We start from the raw sequence: 19953 nt of genomic DNA on the forward strand, positions 1-19953 counted from the left end.
GCTACCAGTGAGTTTTTTTGGGTGGGAAGCAATTTGGGGGAAGACCCTTACCTTGGATCAACTTCAAAAGAGATGATGGGTTCTAGTGAACAAATATTACCTTTGTCAAAGGCACGAAGAATCAATAGATCACATTCTCTTCCACTGTAAAAAGGCAAGCACTCTTTGGGCGTTGCTTTACTCTATGTTCAGGGTGCAGTGAGTGCTACCAGCTACTATTAAGGAGGCGCTTTTGGGGTGGAATGGGTCTTTTTTGGGAAAGAAGAGAAGGGGTGTTAAGAGAACAAGTCTTTTATGTTTCTTTTGGACGATTTGGAAAGCAAGGAATAAAGTTGCTTTTAAGAAAGAAGAGTTATCAATTCAAAAGCTTAAGTTTTCTTTTATTTATTCTTTTTGGTCGGAGACAAAATTGTCTATAGAAGATGATCCTCGACGTTAGTTGATTTTGTTGGTTGGGTGACAAGTGTTGGTAGGGCTGCTCTTTTGGCCTTGGCTTTCAGCTAGGGTGTGAGGGGTGTTTTCTTTCTTGTAAATTAAGTCACTGCTTTGATGGTTTTTTAATACAATCCCTTTACTTATCAAAAAATAAAAATAAAAATGAACACTTATTGATTGAACTTGGAAACAAATGGGGATCCCTGGGTGTTGCAGGAAAGATGAGGAGGGTTCCAGAGGCTTCTGGGTGATATGCCATTATACCCTGCTTGGTGGCCAAGAAAACAATAAAAATTGGAAAAAGGAAAAAATTTGAAGTGACGAATATGCCCTTGGATGGTGTGGGAAGGGGGAAAGGGAGAAGGGCCGTTCTGGTCATTTTAGACATCCTTTGGAGATTCATACTTTCATACTTCCATCATTCCATAGGAGCAACTAACTGAATTTGTGCTGAGATTGTTGTGAAAACGAAGCAGAAGAGAGAGCGAGAGAGAAGATGGAGACAGGCAGAAGAAGGGTTTCTCGGGGCATGCTGCCGCTGCTAGCGCTTCACACAGCGAACGAGTATTACAGGGTGGGATGGAAGCCCCCTGTCACCGCCGGCCTTCTTGCTGCCAACACCCTCATTTATTTAAGGCCCTCTTTCATCGATTCCATGCTCCCCACCATCGACAAAGTCTGGTTCAATCCCCACCTCATCCTCAAGGTTTGTCTTTTCCATTCCCTCTTTAAGTTCTCTAATTAATTATTGTCATTCTTCCCAACATCGTCTTTGTGTCCCTTGTGGGCATTCAATTAGGCCCTAAAATTGATGCCTTTCGACGGTTTCCTGAAATGGGCTTGGGTTTCCGTTACTATTGATGCTAAATAGTTTACATTTTAAACGCCAATTTCTCTTTCTCTCGGTTGTCACTGTACGAGATGCCAAAAGGGTCGTGGTTTAAGAGCATTCATCTCTTGCAAAATTCAAAATTTCCTTTGCCCAAACATGTTGTTTGAAGAAGATTATGACTGCTTGTCAAATGTAGATTTTTTTTCCCTATAGGAAAGCCAAAGATGCCTTCTTCCTAAGCTCTTAAATCTGCAGATGAGTAATCTCTTAAAGCCATGAAACATGTTCTTTGTTTTCTTTGTTTCTTGATGGCCTGCGCTTTGAAATGCAAACTAGAGCTGTGCAAAATGGTTGTGTGAGATTTCCGTGCTAGACAACTTGATTATGGTATTATCTAAGGTTTTATGCTGTTCTAGAGGATGTTTAAACCCTTCAATGGGTGGATTAAGTATGAAACATTTTGTAACATTATTATATTGTCTTTGTATGCAATCATGAAAGGGTACATTTTGGTGTCTGAAAGAGATGAAAGCTAGCTGTAGAGATTAAATTCAATTCTTTTAAATATACTAATCTAGTTTTGCTGCAACCTCTACAAAAATGGCTGCGTAGAGATCAGGTGTTTAGGTGGTATTTGTGGGTAATTTTCAGCTCAATGTTTCATGAGATCATGGACTGTAACTACTTGCAAGGTTGAATTTGTACCCATTATAGAACTCCAGCTATGAGTTTCATATCTGGGCCTTTATGCCTTGGTCATAGCAAGCAACTTAGGTCAATGTTGTGGCTTTTGAGTTTGACTCTATTCTATTAAGAACACATCTTATTACTGGTGGTTTTACTAGATGGCTACTTTGATCAGTGCACAATTGTATTTGTCTATTTGTGGGTCAAGTGTTTTCTTTCCCTGTTTTTTGGGGTGTTCTTAATTTTTTTTTCCCCATGGTTGAGCAGCACAAGGATCTCAAGCGCTTCCTCTTGTCACCATTCTACCACATGGATGAAGCTCACCTGGTTTACAACATGATGTCACTCTTATGGAAAGGAATCCAGTTAGAAACTTCAATGGGGAGCGCTGAATTTGCATCTATGGTTGCCACACTACTTGGTATGTCCCAGGGTATCACACTGCTGCTAGCCAAATCCCTACTTCTGTTCTTTGATTATGAGAGAGCTTACTACTCCCAATTTGCGGTTGGATTCTCTGGGGTTCTCTTTGCCATGAAGGTCGTCCTTAATTCACAGTCAGCAGACTACACTTATGTCCATGGATTGATAGTACCAACACGTCATGCCGCCTGGGTTGAGCTGATTCTCATCCAAATGTTTGTACCTGGTGTCTCATTCCTTGGCCACCTTGGTGGAATACTCGCAGGAATTCTCTATCTTCGGTTGAAGGGTACATATTCAGGTTCTGATCCACTGACTATTCTGTTTAAAGGACTTGCTGATGCATTAAGCTGGCCTCTGAGGTTTGCTCAAGGCTTGTTTCGGAGACGGCGGATCTCTGGCAGGGGAACTGTTGGTGGGCGTCAGACAAGGAGGACATCTGGTGTTTGGAGATGTTGGTCATGTACATACGATAATCCTGGTGGGTTAAGCATTTGTGAGATGTGTGGCACAGCTAGGAACGGCAATGGATTATCATCATCCCTTCAATGGCCACGTCAATCTCATGAGCTTCCTTTGGATGAATTACGCCGCAGAAGACTGGAAAGGTTTGGTAGATGAGTTAAACACTATCCGGTTGATATTAAAATTAGGCTTCCTTACGGTTAACCAGCCTTCACTTAACAATGCTGGTAAGATTCATACATTGTTTGGTTCTGCTGCTTGGCTGAAGGAATATTTGGCTATTTGGAGCAGAGCTGGGGGATGGGTTGGGTCTGATCAGCCAAATATGGGGCAGTCATAGACTCTCTTAGTTGTTGGGAATACAATTTTAAAGAAGAATCACTTGTAACTCATGATAATTCCATAAAAGAGATGGTTTGCTTGAACTCTTGAGAGTTTTTCTATTTGATAATGTGAAGCAATTTATACTGGAAGAAAAGCTGGTATCCTTCTTTGATCATTGTGAGGTTGAATGGCTGCATGTTACAGGTTGGCAGAAAGCATATAATTTAACTTGCTATATGATTCCAGACATGAATCTCCACTGCAAGAAAGACAAAAGGGATGGAAAGGGATTTCAACTAATTACAGAGAAAAAATAAATTGAAAACAGAGGGATGCTTGATTTTGGGAATGATTAAAAAACCTCTGAAATTTTCCTTCATTATAAAATTTTACTGTTTTTATGAGAATTTTAAAAAACACTTATTAATTATTTTGAAACAGAAAATTCTATTTGAAAATTCAAATGTAAAAAAATAATAATAATAATTAAAAAAATTTCATTTATTTTTTATTATATTAATATAAATTTATGTACTATACAAACGTTTTTAAAATTTTTTTTTTTATTTTTTCAATTGTTATTGACAATAAATCTTAAAATTATTTTTAAAACAATTTTTTCAAAAACATTTTTGTGTGAAAAGTTTGTAAAATTGTTTTTAAGAATAGACTCTTAAGATGCCATAAACATGGTCCTTTTATAGTCTATTTTTAAGAATATATATATGTACTTTCAAAAATAATTTAAAAATTGTGTGGAACATTCCTTGTCATCCATAGAGTGAAAAGAAGGTAAATGGTAGAAGAAATAAAGATTATGTCTTATTTATGCAAGCTAATAAGAAAAAAAAATGATAAGATAAAAATATGATTGGTAATTATTTTTTAAAATAATTTTCAAAAATAGTTTTTGAGAATAATTTTTAATTTTTGTATAACAAAAATCTGTTTAAAACCTAAAATATTTTTAAATGTATTTTAAACATAATTTATATATCTACTATTTTATTTTTAATCATTTTATAATAAATAAATAAATAAATAAATAAATAACTCAAAGATGTTACATGAAAACACCATTTTTTTACAACCATATATATTCTAAAGAATAGAAAATTATTCTAAAAAACAATTTCCAAATAGGTCTTATATTTTTTTTAAATAAAAAAAAATGGTAAAAGTTAAAAAGAAAAAAAAAAGGTATATATTTTTTTTCATGATTTAATTTACTCTTCCTATAGAGAATTAAATAGGAGGAAAATTTTATAAACTTTTCTTATTTTCTTGTATTTTTTTGTCTCCATTTTGGAACAAAGCATAGCCAAATAATTTCAAAGGTTTAAAAAAAAAAAAAAAACCCTGGTAATTTGGTGGAGTGGAGGTGAGGGCCAGAGGGGATATTGTGGAAAATATATATATACGGGGGAGGTGTGCAGTGGACAGATAATAATATCTTGAATCCCGTTGCCGGTGCTCTTTCCTGAACTAGCAGTTCAGAAATGCTGGCGAAAGGACTCGTGAGCCTTCCCAGCGAAAGCCTCAGGTTGAGGTGGAAGCAGTCCCAACTCCAAACGCCTTTCGGCTGCCGCTCCATACCATGCCGCTCCCGGAAAAGTAAGGTGATGTTGGTTACAGCTCGTTATTCTCGGAGGCAAATGGATACTCCCGGGGCTTATCAGCTCATTGACGACGAGACCGGAGAAAAATTCATTGTTTGGGGTGGAATCGATGATGACCCCCCAATCCCTTCCAAGGATGTTCTCTCTTGGAATCCCGTTGACAACAACACACCCACTCCTAGTAAGGATGGCCACGCAGGTATTCAATTTGAATTCTGCTTTTAAATTTTTCTACTCACCATTTTTAAATATTTCTTTTCATCCTTTTTGGTTGTTGAGTAACTGTTGAAGAAGCAGAGTATAAAAGGAAACTGAAATTTGGGTTAGTTTTTCTTTGGAAACCAAAGAAGCACGAAAATATAGTCATTTATTTTTTCATATTTTCTTTCCTCTTCCACCCTTTTCTGAGCATCCAAATACAGGGCCTTTTTTCTTTGGTGTGGAAAAACTCTGCATTCCCATTTAAAAAAATTATTGTCATTTTTATGCTCAAGAAATGATCTTTAATTATAACTGGGTTTGCATTTTTTTTTCATTTTTTTGTTTTATTTTTTCTGTTGTGCTGTAGACCTCATTACTGCACTTGTTTGTTGGGTTCTAAAGCACTGCCATTGTCCTTGGTTTGTGGGCTGAAATTCAACAAAAAGTGTTATACCCCAGCTACTATAGACTCAGATTTCTTGGTTCATTGCTAGGGATAATGGAAATATCAGAGGTACATGACATGTTTAATGGGCCTTTGAGGTGATGTACCATAAGCCAAAAAGTGCATCATTAGAACAACCCTAATCAAATTCCTAGCAATGCTCTGTCTTTATGGTATGAAGGACTAATACTCTTCATATCGGTTATTAGATTCCTTTGCAAAACCTGCTATTAGTGCTTGGATCATTGGTTATCAGGCAATGTTAACTATACACCCTGTGTTAGAGAGGTTAGAAACACTTATTAGAATCACTGCCAAACGCACTTCAAGTATGAAATAAGATTTTGAAGCACAACCATTGTGTTCTTGAGAATTTGTTTAAGTAAAGCTTTAAGATGCATGTGCTTAACATCCTATTTTGGTTAGGCATGAATTATATTGGGCTATATGAAATTTCTTTGCTGCACTCTCAATTCCAAAGATTAATGGGTGGTTCTGTTACCACAGGTATTGAACCTGCAGCAGCAGTTAAAAAAGATGTTTTTCCAAAGGCACAAACCAAGGGAGTAACTGGAAGTTTCGGAAGATTAAAAGCCCAGAGAGTGAAAGCTCTTACCACAAAGACATCTAAGGCAAAGCGAGAGCTTAATGAATGTGATGATAATGAACTAGAAGTAGAAGGTGCACCCTCCCGAAGATCTATTGGTTCACATTCTGAACTTGAATTCATGGATGAAAAGAAGAAATTGCTCATACATGGAGGAAATGCTTCAAGGGCTTTCAGAAGACGAGAAATCAAGGATGTGATTCAAACAACAGGGGAAATCAAAGATAAGATCCATTCTGATAAAACTGTGAAACGTGACATTGGGAAGTTCTCAGAGCTTCAAATTACACCAGAAAAACCTCACAGATCTGACAACAAAATAGCTGGAGCAGATGTTCTAGTTCCAAGAGTTTCTACTGCTAATTTACAAGGATGGGGTTATGGGGAGACCATGCGTAACTTTGAATTTGAAACGACTAACATTCCAAAGCGACGGGGAAAAGGAAACTCATTGGCTGACAGTGATTTTTTCAGCGGAAAATCCTTTAGAGACCTAGGGTGCAGTGACTATATGATTGAATCCCTAAGGGGTCAGCTTTTTGTACGCCCTTCACATATTCAGGTATGCGAAAGTAATGTCTCCTGTCCCTATTATTGCTGTTGTTATCATTATTATTTTATTTAAATTTCTTTGCTGAAGGGAAAACAAGCTAAGTAGTTAATATTACAGGGACAGAGTTATAATGCACTTATCCTGCATGTATAGAACTTGCTTAGTCAATCAAATGTGTACTGGTTCACACGTTATGCCCAGAAACATGCTGCTCATGAGATCTACTTTAAATCTAACATGTTTGCCTTACAATGGTTGTTAATGATCCAGTGTGTGGACTTCATTTCATTTTTATATTTTAGAGCTTCTTACCAGCAAAGAACTCATGTGAGATTTTATTCACTCAATCAACTTAATTGCACTTGCACCACCCACACCAAAAGAAAAAAAGAAACAAGTTTTTCTTCTTGTTCTTTTTCTTCCTATTGTTTTATTGATTAATTATCTATTATCTATTATCTATTATCTATTATTTATTTTGGCTAGGGTGGACTCTGAGATTCATGCCATAGTTACATTTTTCAGCTTTTGGAGATTGCTATGATAGTTATTTTGTATCCTGATGGGTATCCAACTTCTAATATGTGTTATTATTACATATTCTAGATTTTAGTGCCTCCTTAATGGGAACCTTCATATATGTTTTTCAAGTTGCAATTTAAGGATTCAGTTCATTTGTACTCTGTTGCAATTTTCTGTAATACATATACAAAATAGTAAATTTTCTTAGAGCGCCTGATACTGTCAACATACTGGATTGTGAAGTTCATGTTAAGAAGTGTTGCTATAAGGTGTACAACCAAAAACCTTATTTTTAAAATTTAAATTTAAATTTTTTAATTTTTAATTTTTAATTTCAAGGTCAAAGCTCTTATCTGTCCATTGAATCACTTAAAAATCCGTTCCCACATCTAGTAAAAATGTACCTATTTGTTAAATATGATTCATATTCATGGTTAACATATTAAATAATTGCAGGCCATGGCGTTTGCAACTGTTATGGAGGGAAAAAGCTGTATTATAGCTGATCAAAGTGGATCAGGAAAGACATTGGCATATCTTCTCCCAGTAATTCAGCGTCTTAGGGAAGAGGAGCTCCAAGGTCTGGGCAAGTCCTCTGCAGGATGCCCTCAAGTCGTTATACTGGTGCCAACTGCTGAGTTGGCTTCTCAGGTCAGTTTCTGTACATGGTTTACTTTGACTTCTTACTCTTCCCATACATTTAACTGTGTTTCTCTGCACAGAAAGACCTAGCTAGACCCCATAAAATTAAAATATTATTTCATGCTTGCAATTGCAGAGTCTAAAGAAATACTCCTCACATTTGATCAACCTTGAGGACTTTTGAACGTCGTTTAACTGATAGGAATCTTTTTTTTTTTTTTTTGATCAGTAAACGGAATATATTAACACAAGACAAAAAAGCCACATAGCATACAGGCAGTATACAAAGCGGCAAAGGCCTCACAACCAAAAAGAGAGATAGGAATCTGTTGAATATAATGTATGTATAGTATACTATCTTTCCTTGTTAATATAGGTCACATGTATGGTAGTTAGGACTCCTAGCCTTGTATATATATATCTCTCAATTGTAAGTAGAGATTAGATGAATGAAAATAAGGTTTTTCTCCTTTCTCTCTCTCTCTCTCAACATGGTATCAGAGCCAAAGGAGAAAACCTAATTTTTCGGTTTAGCCGTGTACTCAATTCCGGCGAACCCTCTCTTCCCGAACCACCCCGGACAACCTCATCGCCGTCGGATCTCCACCACGCCGGCAACCCTTTCCGGCGAATTTTTCCGGCGACCTCTTTTCCGGGCACCGACCACATATTCCGAACCGCCGGAGGCTGATCTACACGCCAGTGGAAACCCCACCGGCAACCGGAGTCTCACGCGCCCCCACGCGCCGATCTTCCCCGTCGGACTGTCACCCACGCGCCGGCGCGTGACGGCGCGTGGCTCACTTTCCGGCCACGTCCGACACATCTCCAGGCTCGTCCGGCGGCGTCTTGGCCTTCTAGCCCTCCGGCAGCCCCCCCCGAGCCCTGCATCTCCACCTTTTGTTCTTTTTTTGGCTTTCTTGCCATTCCGACCACATCTGACAGGGCTTCCTCTCCATCTCCGAGGCTTGGGTACTGCTTCTCTTCCTCTCCAGGCACGTCACGACCTTTTTCTCCGTTGATTGCACCTCTCACAGCCGTGGTCTCACTGTTTGTCTCTCTCCGCCGAAATCTGCACCCATCTTAGGGCTCTCTTCGATCCAAATACGTGAATATGACCATCAAAAATCAGATCTTTACCTCTGTTCTCTCTGGATCTCCTCTGATTACCTCAGAGAAATTGATTGGCAGTGAGAATTATCTCTCCTGGTCTGCCTCTGTTGAACTTTGGTTTATGGGTCAAGGATATGAAGATCACTTGGTTACCCAGGAGGCAGATATCCCTGAGGTTGACCGCGTACAGTGGAGGAAGATAGATGCCCAGTTATGTAGTGTATTATGGCAATCGGTTGATCCCCGGATTCTTCTTCATCTTCAGGCCTATAAAACTTGTTTTAAATTTTGGACTCAGGCCAAAGGATTATACACGAATGATATCCAGCGTCTCTATAAGGTGGCTTCTGCTATTGTCCATCTCAGCCAACAGGACTTGGATCTATCTACTTATATTGGTCAGATTGCCTCTCTTAAGGAGCAGTTCTTGACTGTGATGCCTCTTACTCCTGATGTTGGGGCTCAACAAACGCAGCTTGACAAGTTCTTCATGGTCCTTACTCTTATTGGCCTCCGTCCGGATCTTGAGCGTATTCGTGATCAGATTCTTGGTAGTTCATCAGTTCCGTCCTTGGATGACGTGTTTGCTCGCCTCCTCCGTCTCTCGTCCACACAGACTTTGCCATCTGCTAGCGCTTCAGATTCTTCTGTGTTAGTTTCTCACACTACCTCTCGAGGAGGACGCAGTGGTACCCGAGGTAGAGGCCAACGTCCTCATTGCACCTATTGCAATAAACTTGGCCACACTCGTGATCGTTGCTATCAGTTACATGGAAGACCTCCTCGCACTGCCCATATGGCCCAGTCCTCTGATTCTCCGCTGCCTCAGCCTCCGAGCTCCTCTGCATCTCAGACATCTCAGGCTTCTATTGCCTCTGTTGCCCAGCCTGGTAATGCCTCTGCTTGCCTTACCCACACATCGTCTCTTGGACCCTGGATTCTAGATTCTGGAGCATCTGATCACCTATCTGGTAATAAGGATCTTTTCTCCTCTATTACTACTACCTCTGATTTACCTACTGTTACCTTAGCTAATGGTTCTCAAACTGTGGCTAAAGGTATTGGTTTGGCCCTTCCTCTGCCTTCTCTACCTCTCACTTCTGTCCTTTATACTCCTGAATGTCCTTTTAATCTTATTTCCATCAGCAAAATCACTCGTACTCTTAATTGCTCTATTACCTTTTCTGATAAATTTGTGACCTTGCAGGACCGGAGTACGGGGAAGACGATTGGCATAGGACGTGAGTCTCAAGGCCTTTATCACCTCACCTCAGATTCATCTCCTGCAGTTTGCATTTCCACTGATGCTCCTCTCCTCATTCACAATCGTCTGGGCCACCCTAGTCTCTCCAAGTTCCAGAAGATGGTTCCTCGTTTTTCCACTTTGTCGTCGCTTCCGTGTGAGTCATGTCAGCTTGGGAAACATACTCGTGTCTCGTTCCCAAAGCGTTTGAATAATCGGGCAAAGTCTCCTTTTGAGCTTGTCCACACTGATGTTTGGGGTCCTTGTCGGACTGCGTCTACTTTAGGATTTCAGTATTTTGTCACTTTCATTGATGACTATTCTCGATGTACTTGGTTATTTTTAATGAAAAATCGAGCTGAGTTATTCTCTATTTTCCAGAAATTTTATACTGAAATCCAAACCCAGTTCAATATTTCTATTCGTGTGTTACGCAGTGACAATGCCAGGGAATATTTTTCAGCCCAATTTACTTCGTTTATGTCTCATCATGGAATTCTTCATCAGTCTTCTTGTGCTCATACTCCTCAACAAAATGGGGTAGCTGAACGCAAGAATCGACATCTTGTTGAGACAGCTCGTACTCTCCTCCTCCATAGTCACGTTCCTTTTCGTTTTTGGGGGGACGCTATTCTTACCGCTTGTTATCTGATTAATCGTATGCCCTCCTCTGTCTTACACGATCAGATTCCTCACTCCCTTCTTTTCCCTGACCAACCACTTTATTTCCTTCCTCCTCGTGTCTTTGGTTGTACTTGCTTTGTTCATATTCTCACTCCTGGACAGGACAAGCTTTCCGCCAAAGCCATGAAGTGCCTCTTCTTGGGATATTCCAGACTTCAGAAGGGTTATCGTTGTTATTCCCTTGAGACTCATCGGTACTTTATCTCCGCTGATGTCACCTTCTTTGAGGACTCACCATTCTTTTCTACCACTTCTGAGTCTCTTCCCGTTTCTGAAGTCTTGCCCATTCTCATTGTCTCCCCACCTGAAGCTATGCCCCCTCGACCACTTCAGGTTTATCATCGTCGCCCGCGTGTCGTTGCTCCTCTCCCTTTTCCTGAGACACCTGCTGACTCACTTCCTATCCCTTCGGCTTCACCTGCCCCGGCTCTGCCTTCTCCTCATGACTTACCCATTGCTGTTCGGAAAGGTACTCGCTCTACTCGTAACCCTCATCCTATTTACAATTTTTTGAGTTATCATCGATTATCTTCACCCTATTCTGCTTTTGTTTCTGCTATATCCTCTGTTTCTCTTCCCAAGAGCACCCATGAAGCTCTTTCCCATCCAGGCTGGCGACAGGCAATGGTGGATGAAATGGCTGCTCTGCACTCTAATGGCACTTGGGATCTTGTTGTTTTACCCCCTGGTAAATCTACAGTTGGTTGTCGTTGGGTCTATGCAGTTAAGGTTGGTCCTGATGGTCAGGTTGATCGCCTTAAGGCCCGCTTAGTTGCTAAAGGCTATACTCAAGTTTATGGTTCTGATTATGGTGACACATTCTCCCCTGTTGCCAAGATTGCTTCTGTCCGCTTGCTTCTCTCCATGGCTGCTATGTGCTCTTGGCCTCTTTATCAGTTGGATATTAAAAATGTCTTCCTTCATGGTGATCTTGTCGAGGAAGTTTATATGGAGCAACCTCCTGGTTTTGTTGCTCAGGGGGAGTCTGGTTTAGTGTGCAGGTTACGCCGTTCTCTATATGGCTTGAAACAATCTCCTCGAGCATGGTTTAGCCGTTTTAGTTCTGTTGTTCAAGAGTTTGGCATGCTTCGCAGTACAGCAGACCATTCAGTTTTTTATCATCATAACTCCTTGGGGCAGTGTATTTATCTGGTTGTTTATGTGGACGACATCGTCATTACAGGCAGTGATCAGGATGGTATACAGAAACTAAAGCAACATCTTTTTACCCACTTTCAGACCAAAGACTTGGGAAAACTCAAGTATTTCTTGGGAATTGAGATAGCTCAATCCAGTTCTGGTGTGGTCCTTTCTCAAAGGAAGTATGCTTTAGACATCCTGGAAGAAACCGGTATGTTAGACTATAAACCGGTAGACACACCTATGGATCCGAATGTCAAACTTGTACCAGGACAGGGGGAGCCTTTAGGAGACCCTGAGAGATATCGACGGCTCGTAGGTAAATTGAACTATCTCACCATTACTCGTCCAGACATTTCTTTTCCTGTGAGTGTTGTTAGTCAATTCCTACAGTCACCATGTGATAGCCATTGGGATGCCGTAATCCGTATTCTTCGATATATCAAAAGTACACTAGGCCAAGGTGTATTGTACGAGAACAGAGGTCATACTCAAGTTGTTGGTTACACAGATGCAGATTGGGCTGGGTCACCCACAGATAGACGTTCCACTTCAGGGTACTGTGTTTTTATTGGAGGTAATCTAATATCTTGGAAGAGTAAGAAACAAGATGTAGTGGCCAGATCTAGCGCTGAAGCCGAGTATCGAGTTATGGCTTTGGCAACATGTGAACTCATATGGTTGAGACATCTTCTTCAGGAGTTGCGATTTGGAAAGGATGAACAGATGAAACTCATCTGTGATAACCAGGCCGCGTTACATATTGCATCCAATCCAGTCTTCCATGAAAGGACCAAGCATATTGAAGTTGACTGTCATTTCATTAGAGAGAAGATCGCATCAGGATGTGTTGCTACAAGTTTTGTCAATTCAAATGATCAACTAGCAGACATCTTCACTAAATCTCTCAGAGGTCCTAGGATTAAATATATTTGTAACAAGCTTGGTGCATATGACGTATATGCTCCAGCTTGAGGGGGAGTGTTGAATATAATGTATGTATAGTATACTATCTTTCCTTGTTAATATAGGTCACATGTATGGTAGTTAGGACTCCTAGCCTTGTATATATATATCTCTCAATTGTAAGTAGAGATTAGATGAATGAAAATAAGGTTTTTCTCCTTTCTCTCTCTCTCTCTCAACAGAATCTTTAAGCATTAAATAAATATTCTCTCAAATAAACTTCATTGAACACAAATAAAACATAAAATGAGCTCTAAATTTCCCCTTCTAAACGAAACAGAAATATTATTAGAGATAAATAAAAACATCATTACATAGAAGGATGAGATATCCTTCACAAATTTTCTTCAAATTTCAACCTCAACCTTCCTTAATCTCCTTGAAGTTAGTAAGAAAATAAGAAATGTTGTGAAATAGAATGCTACATGTGAGTAAAGCAATAGATTCTATGGTACCTAATCATTTATAAGTCAATACTCTTCTATTTTTTTGGCTTTGTTAGAAAACCCATCCACTGTGATTTTTACTCAAGTAGCTTCTGAAAAGTGCTATTCTTTAACCTGTGAGGATATGATACTTAGATTTTCTTTTATTCTATTATTTAATTAGTATCTCTCTTTAAACAATAGGAGAGACTCGAACTTGAGACCTCTAGTTAAACATTGCTCTTCTACCATGTTAAGCTGTTTGCTTTATTAAAAACTTAACCTGTTAGGATATGGACACACAATATATGTGAGGCTAACATATATGAAATATATAAAACATGAGTTGGTGAGGAAATGTTTTCATTACCAATGAAGTTTTCTATGCAGTAGAGAACTAACTGTCACAACCAAATGGATTTCAAGGGTGAGCTATATAAGGCAACAATTGTCTTTTGACATTATTGGGATATTTCCCCCAAAACACTTCATCTTCATGGTGGTATGTTTGAGGGATGTTTTGCTCTCATGCTTTGAGTGACAGCATTGAACCATGGGGTTTTGTCGAGTTACACTTATTGTGGGTGATTTTATGATCTATGTTGCATAGATGTGGAAACAATGACATGTCTAGGAGAATCCTCTTTGTAGTTGTGTCCTAGGAATATCAAATGTAGTATCAAAGAGGAAACAACATGTTTATTTTGAATCTTTCAATGTGTTGATTTCTAAGCTAAGTGATTTTGTCATTCTTAAAGATTCCTCATCCATTAGTAATAGTGTAAATCTGGTCCTATTAAGACTTAATTCAGCCTAAGTTACTTGATATTCTTTGTTGTTAAATGACTTATCAAAAAAAGATATTCTTTGTTGTTAAATATCTAATAGTTTAAAATTTTGGGTGAAATTGTTAGTTCATCTTGGTATTAGAGCCTTATTTGTTAGGTCATGATGGGTTCAAACCTTTCTAGTTGAGGTCATAATTTGGTTATGTACTTTCCCTAGTTATTAAATTCACATGCAAGTGAGGCAAGGTGTTAAAGCTTTAGTCCAGGTCAGCTTGATGTACACCTTTAGCCTATTACCTAACAACTTAAGCTTTTTGGTCAAATTGGTAGCTTAATAGTTTGAAACCTTGTTTGAAATTTCAGACCCAAGCCTAACCGTACCCAACCACTAGGCCACCTTGAGGACAGGTTAAGGCCCCCTCGCCATTCACCCATATGAGTTATAAATGGCCTGGATCCCAACTTGGTTTGAGGCTTGCCAGGGCCTTGAAGGGGAGCACCCAAGCTTGAGTCTAGAAGCTGATGCACAGTTTAACTTGCCATGTTACACCCCTATCTATCAGTTTAGTCACAAGCCTGCAGAATTCTATATTCAAAACCCTTCCCATACACATTAGTTAGTTATCCTTCAACCTATCTCTCCTTAATATGCCTTTGTTGAAAAGATACAAATGACTAATGCTGTTTCAGCATAGACAAAAGAACATGGATAAGGAGTTTTAGTGTTGGAAAACTGAAACTAATATGGAAAGAAATAACTTTGTAAAGCTGTAAATTATTTATTAGTTGTCAATCTTTGTATTTTTAGGAAAGTAATTATTAGGAATTATTTATTACTTGTCAATCTTTGTATTTTTAGGAAAGTAATTGTTAGGAGTTATTCTTTCCTTTTAATCAGTGATTTAGTTTCCTAATTTAAAGGATTTGTATATGTTGTAAACTCTATAAAAGAATAATCTCAATGAAAGAAAATTATTCCCATGAAACCCTATTCTTCAACTTTTAGACATGTGCTTGAGGAGTTAGACAAGTGTGAGCGTCCAGACACCAACATAGCCACACTCTGAAAATGTCCGTGTTGCTTCATTTAGGATCTAGAGATGCAAAATTCAGAGGCATTCAATTGTGGCAGGCCAGGTGTTACATTAAGCTGTAGTAGTGTCTCAGTACATGTGTAGGTACTTCCTAAAAGATGGTACATGTGCAGGTTAATATAGGATTTATCCAGGGAACTTCACCATGCTTTTGCACTCCTAATTTATAACTTTTCTAAGTTTATGAAAGTTATAAAGTGGGCTATGATGGCTGCATAGATGAGCAGAATCTGACATTAATTTTAAGCCTTTGCAGTTCGCAGAAATAGTTTTTTTGGGTGTCAGGAAATCATATGTAGCCGAAATGTTCATTTTAAACTAAGCCTCATTTTTTTCAATCCCATTGGATATGTGCTCTTTCACAAAGGTTGTTTTGTCATATGCCTCTTGATATGGCAGATTCTGTTCATGTTTAAGAGAATGATGTTGTTTGACTTTTGTTTTTCAAGATGAGATTTTGTTATGTCTGTGGAAGCTTTAATGCAAACAATGTAGTTCAAGAACACAAGGATAAAACAATCCACACAAAGGTACACGAGGTTTTAATGTGGTTCAACCAAACACACCTACATTCATGGATGAGAAAGATTATTTCACTATACCATAGAGAATATGATAGAGGACAAAAACATATACAACTATTGAGTTCTTGAAACATCCTATGTTTCCCCACTCCTTATATCTACTCTTGAACCATGAGCCCCTTGCTCCATCGGGTGTCTCTCATTCTTCCTCACATCTCTATCCACCCCATATAGTCTTTACAAGCTCATCTCCATCTCATATCTTTTTTCCCTCTTGACCTAGAATATTTATCATGATATTCCTAATAATTTTCCTTATTCTATAAGGAAATCTAATATTACAATAATTTATCAACTTATGAAATATTTTTTGCATTATAGCAGTTGATATAATGTAAGTGTTCACATTTTCAGGTGTTAAGTAATTGCCGATCAATCTCAAAATTTGGGGCTCCATTCCGTTCCATGGCTGCGACAGGTGGTTTTCGACAGAGAACTCAATTGGAAAATCTACAACAGGATTTGGATGTTCTAATTGCAACCCCTGGTCGTTTTATGTTCCTAATTAAAGAAGGCTTCTTGCAGTTAACAAATCTTAGATGGTAACCTATAAACTTTTGTTTTTTCATTAAAACCTTGCATCACTTATATATTGACCTGAATGAGAATTAAAAAACGTGGGTTCTTTTTGTTTGAATTTGAGTAATGGCTATCATCCCTGTGTTATGAACGTTTTTCTAAGCATAGAGCAAGCAATGATATCATCATTGTAGTTGTCATCATAAGCATCACTATCATCATAGTTATTATTTTGAACAAAAGATAAGTGATGTACATATAATATATTTTTTGATTTAAACAAGTGAATTCACTGATCATCTTTGGCACTATTTTTACAACAATATTTGAAACTTAAAAGATTTTGAGATTTAACTTCCACAATTTCTAATCTCCATGTTTCTTCTCCCAGTCTTTCTTTTTCTTTTCCTTCAGATTTCAAAAGCGGGTTCTGGCTAAGAATATATAAGCATGATATAACACCATGATTGTATGCTAGTTAAAAATTAAATAGATTAACCACTAATGAAACATGCAGATTTTTAGTTTTGCAATCAGTTTCTTTTAGGACGCTAGGGGAATTATCCACAAAATGTTTGTTGTATTGTTGTATGTCATGTTATTCTTTCGAACCTTGGTAAGAAGCTACAGAGATGTCAGTAATCTAGCAAAGCTTTTTGTTGTAAAAAATTGTGAATGATCGATTTGTGGTGATAAAAACAACAGAAGGCCCAGGTGCAAAAATTATAATTTATCGTAAAAAAACAAACTGTGCAAGTGGAATATGATCCTTTTATTTCTTTTTTATTTATTATTTATTTTACCATAAGAAAGGAAATGAAATTTATATTGCTAGAGAAGGATACAAGAAATTGAGGAGATTACTTGAAGGAGAACAAAGTAAGAAGCAATAATACTGATTGCTCAAATTTCTATAAAGGGATATTTTTGTGTTGAACCAAATATTTTAAGTGTTTGTGCCCCTCTTTACTAGATAACATTCTTCAGAATTAATCAATTTTTGATTGATCTGGAGGACATTCCGGGAAATTATCTAACTCACCAACCTCCTTGAAACATGTATGAGCCTCTGAGGATTCTTGAACCCCTTCTGTCCAAGAAAATAAAGAATGACTTTGCCTAGTTAGTAGGATATGTGCACACATACTCGAAGTGTCTTTCATCATCAGGACAACACAAAAAATTGACATCTATTTATGTCACCATGCCTCAGGAAGCATGATAAGTTCCTGCTACTTCTTGCTTTCCTTACTAAAAGATTCGTGTGATACTGATTTGATTCCCCAAACATCATCCTTGGATAACTCCTCTGACAGGGAACTACAAGAATGAGAAAGGAAGTATGGTTTTGCCCGTACTTGTCTTATTGTAAGGACCATTTTGTTCTAATTTTGGAATAATGGAGATATATTAATTGATTTTCCCTAACTGAAAGAAGCCATGTTAAGGTAAAGCAAGGCCAGTTTAGTGTTTTAAAAGATATTCCTTTTTCTTTAGCTAAGAATAACCCTCTGCCAGCTTGAGGGCATGAGAGTTAATTCTCCTCTAGTGACCTTCAAGTAACATAAGATAGATCTCTGGAGGGGAGGGTAAGTGTCATTTCACGAATCTCTGGTCAGGGTATGTTGTCAGACCTCATGGGTGGTAATTGTAATTCGTCCTTTTTATAAGAGACCTGATTACTTTTCTTTGTGGTGCTAATGTTAACTAAAATCTTATTTTGCAGTGCCGTGTTGGATGAGGTAGATATACTACTAAATGATGAAGATTTTGAGCTAGCGCTGCAGACTTTAATTAATTCTTCCCCTGTTACCATGCAATATCTCTTTGTGACAGCAACTTTACCAGTAGGCATATATAACAAACTAGTTGAAGTTTTTCCTGACTGTGAAGTGATCATGGGACCTGGTATGCACCGAATAAGCTCCAGACTTGAGGAGGTTAGTTCTTGTAACAATCCTGGTTTATTGTTTTCCCACTATATTGCAATCAGAATATGGATGCGTTTAAATTCTGAAACTACCTGTTAAATTAGCAGCTTATGCAAAGGCTCCCATATTAAGGTTCATTACTCATCTGCACTTTGTACCTGCAGCAGACCAAGGGAATCTCAGTCTAGCTTCCTGATGATTTAATTATGGAGAAGATTCCAAATTGGTACTGTTAGGATGAAAGTGAGGAGAAGATTCATTTAGAAATAGGTTTAAGTTGTTCGTTTTGACAGTACATAATTTTAATTTCAAGAGTCTCATTACAAGTTGACTAGCACTAGAGGTGAAATAAAGGACTTTAATTTAGAAGAATGCAGATATTATATAAATATAGATATAGGTATCATTTATCACCACCACCACCATCATCATCATCATCATCAAGATTAAATTTGATGTGGACAGCATGATTATTTTACATAAATGAAACTCCTCTTTGAGAGTTCACTGTATTTTTCTGTTCAGTGTACTGAAAAAATGAAATGAACTTTCTAAACTTTTGGTTATATGAATGCAAGCGGTGATTTAGACACAGAAAACTGGCTCTCACTTCATTTTCAGTAGGGACTCTATATCAATAATAATAGCTACCACTGAATAATGATTTATACTGTATTAATATAGACCCATTAAAGAAAAAGGAAATATTCAGGTTCTTGTTGAATTAGTAATCAGGTGCCATGTACAGGTTCTTGTTGACTGCAGTGGAGATGATGGGACAGAAAAAACTCCTGAATCGGCCTTTCTCAATAAGAAATCTGCTCTTTTGCAGCTTGTGGAGGGAAGTCCAGTTTCCAGAACAATTGTTTTCTGTAACAAGGTAAGCTTGAACATCAAGTGCAGAAAACCTATGAAACATAAGGAAGTTTTTACATTAGTTTTTGCCTTCTCAATTATGTGCAGATTGAGACATGTAGAAAGGTTGAAAATGTATTAAAGCATTTTGATAGAAAAGGAGTTCGTTTGCGAGTTTTAGCATTCCACGCTGCATTGACTCAGGAGTCTAGGCTAGCAAATTTGAAGGAGTTCCTCAATTCTCACTCTGAAGGAGTCTCTCTCTTTTTGGTTTGCACTGATAGGTACTGTGCTTACTTACACATTTCTTTTTCTGGTCTTGACATATACTTGCTACTTGGACTTCATTTTTTCTCATTTCCATAAAAAAAACACATTCAGTCACAAGCAACTTGATGCTTTTGAAATTTATGGCAGAGCATCTCGTGGGATCGACTTTGCCAAAGTGGATCATGTTGTACTCTTTGACTTCCCCCGTGATCCAAGCGAATATGTACGACGAGTTGGAAGAACAGCCAGAGGTGCTGGAGGAAAGGGGAAGGCATTTGTGTATGTGGTTGGTAAGCAGGTTTCTCTTGCAAGGAGGATCATAGAAAGAAACAAAAAGGGCCACCCCTTGCACAATGTTCCATCTGCCTATGAGCTCATGAGTTAGAAAGGAGCTACATGTAAAAAGAAAAAGAATGGAATGTGAACCAGAGTATCCATGTCTTCTGGTTCAGTTTAATCACTTAACTATTATGTAACAGGTCCCAACATTAATTGAATCATATTTTGGCACCCAATGCTTGATAGCAACATGCATTTTTTCCTCTTCTTGAATGTGGTTTTCCCATGAGTTAAAATGTGGTACCCA

The 19953-nt window shown here is 38.1% G+C and overlaps 2 protein-coding genes across 2 annotated transcripts; both read left to right on the plus strand.

Moving 5' to 3' along the window:
* Positions 1-452: 452 nt before the first annotated feature.
* On the plus strand, positions 453-3320 carry LOC100244285 (rhomboid-like protein 14, mitochondrial). The gene is made up of 2 exons (XM_002270677.4): positions 453-1141; positions 2222-3320. Exons 1-2 carry the CDS (start codon positions 932-934, stop codon positions 2996-2998), a joined length of 987 nt encoding a protein of 328 aa, XP_002270713.1. The 5' UTR covers positions 453-931; the 3' UTR covers positions 2999-3320.
* Positions 3321-4596: 1276 nt separating this feature from the next.
* LOC100245866 (DEAD-box ATP-dependent RNA helicase 50) lies at positions 4597-19882 on the plus strand. The gene is made up of 8 exons (XM_002275599.5): positions 4597-4984; positions 5939-6600; positions 7570-7764; positions 16147-16334; positions 18038-18251; positions 18991-19122; positions 19206-19381; positions 19515-19882. Exons 1-8 carry the CDS (start codon positions 4666-4668, stop codon positions 19750-19752), a joined length of 2124 nt encoding a protein of 707 aa, XP_002275635.1. The 5' UTR covers positions 4597-4665; the 3' UTR covers positions 19753-19882.
* Positions 19883-19953: the final 71 nt, after the last annotated feature.

The sequence above is a fragment of the Vitis vinifera genome, chromosome 5, assembly GCF_030704535.1.
Source record: "Vitis vinifera cultivar Pinot Noir 40024 chromosome 5, ASM3070453v1".
Taxonomy (NCBI): domain Eukaryota; kingdom Viridiplantae; phylum Streptophyta; class Magnoliopsida; order Vitales; family Vitaceae; genus Vitis; species Vitis vinifera.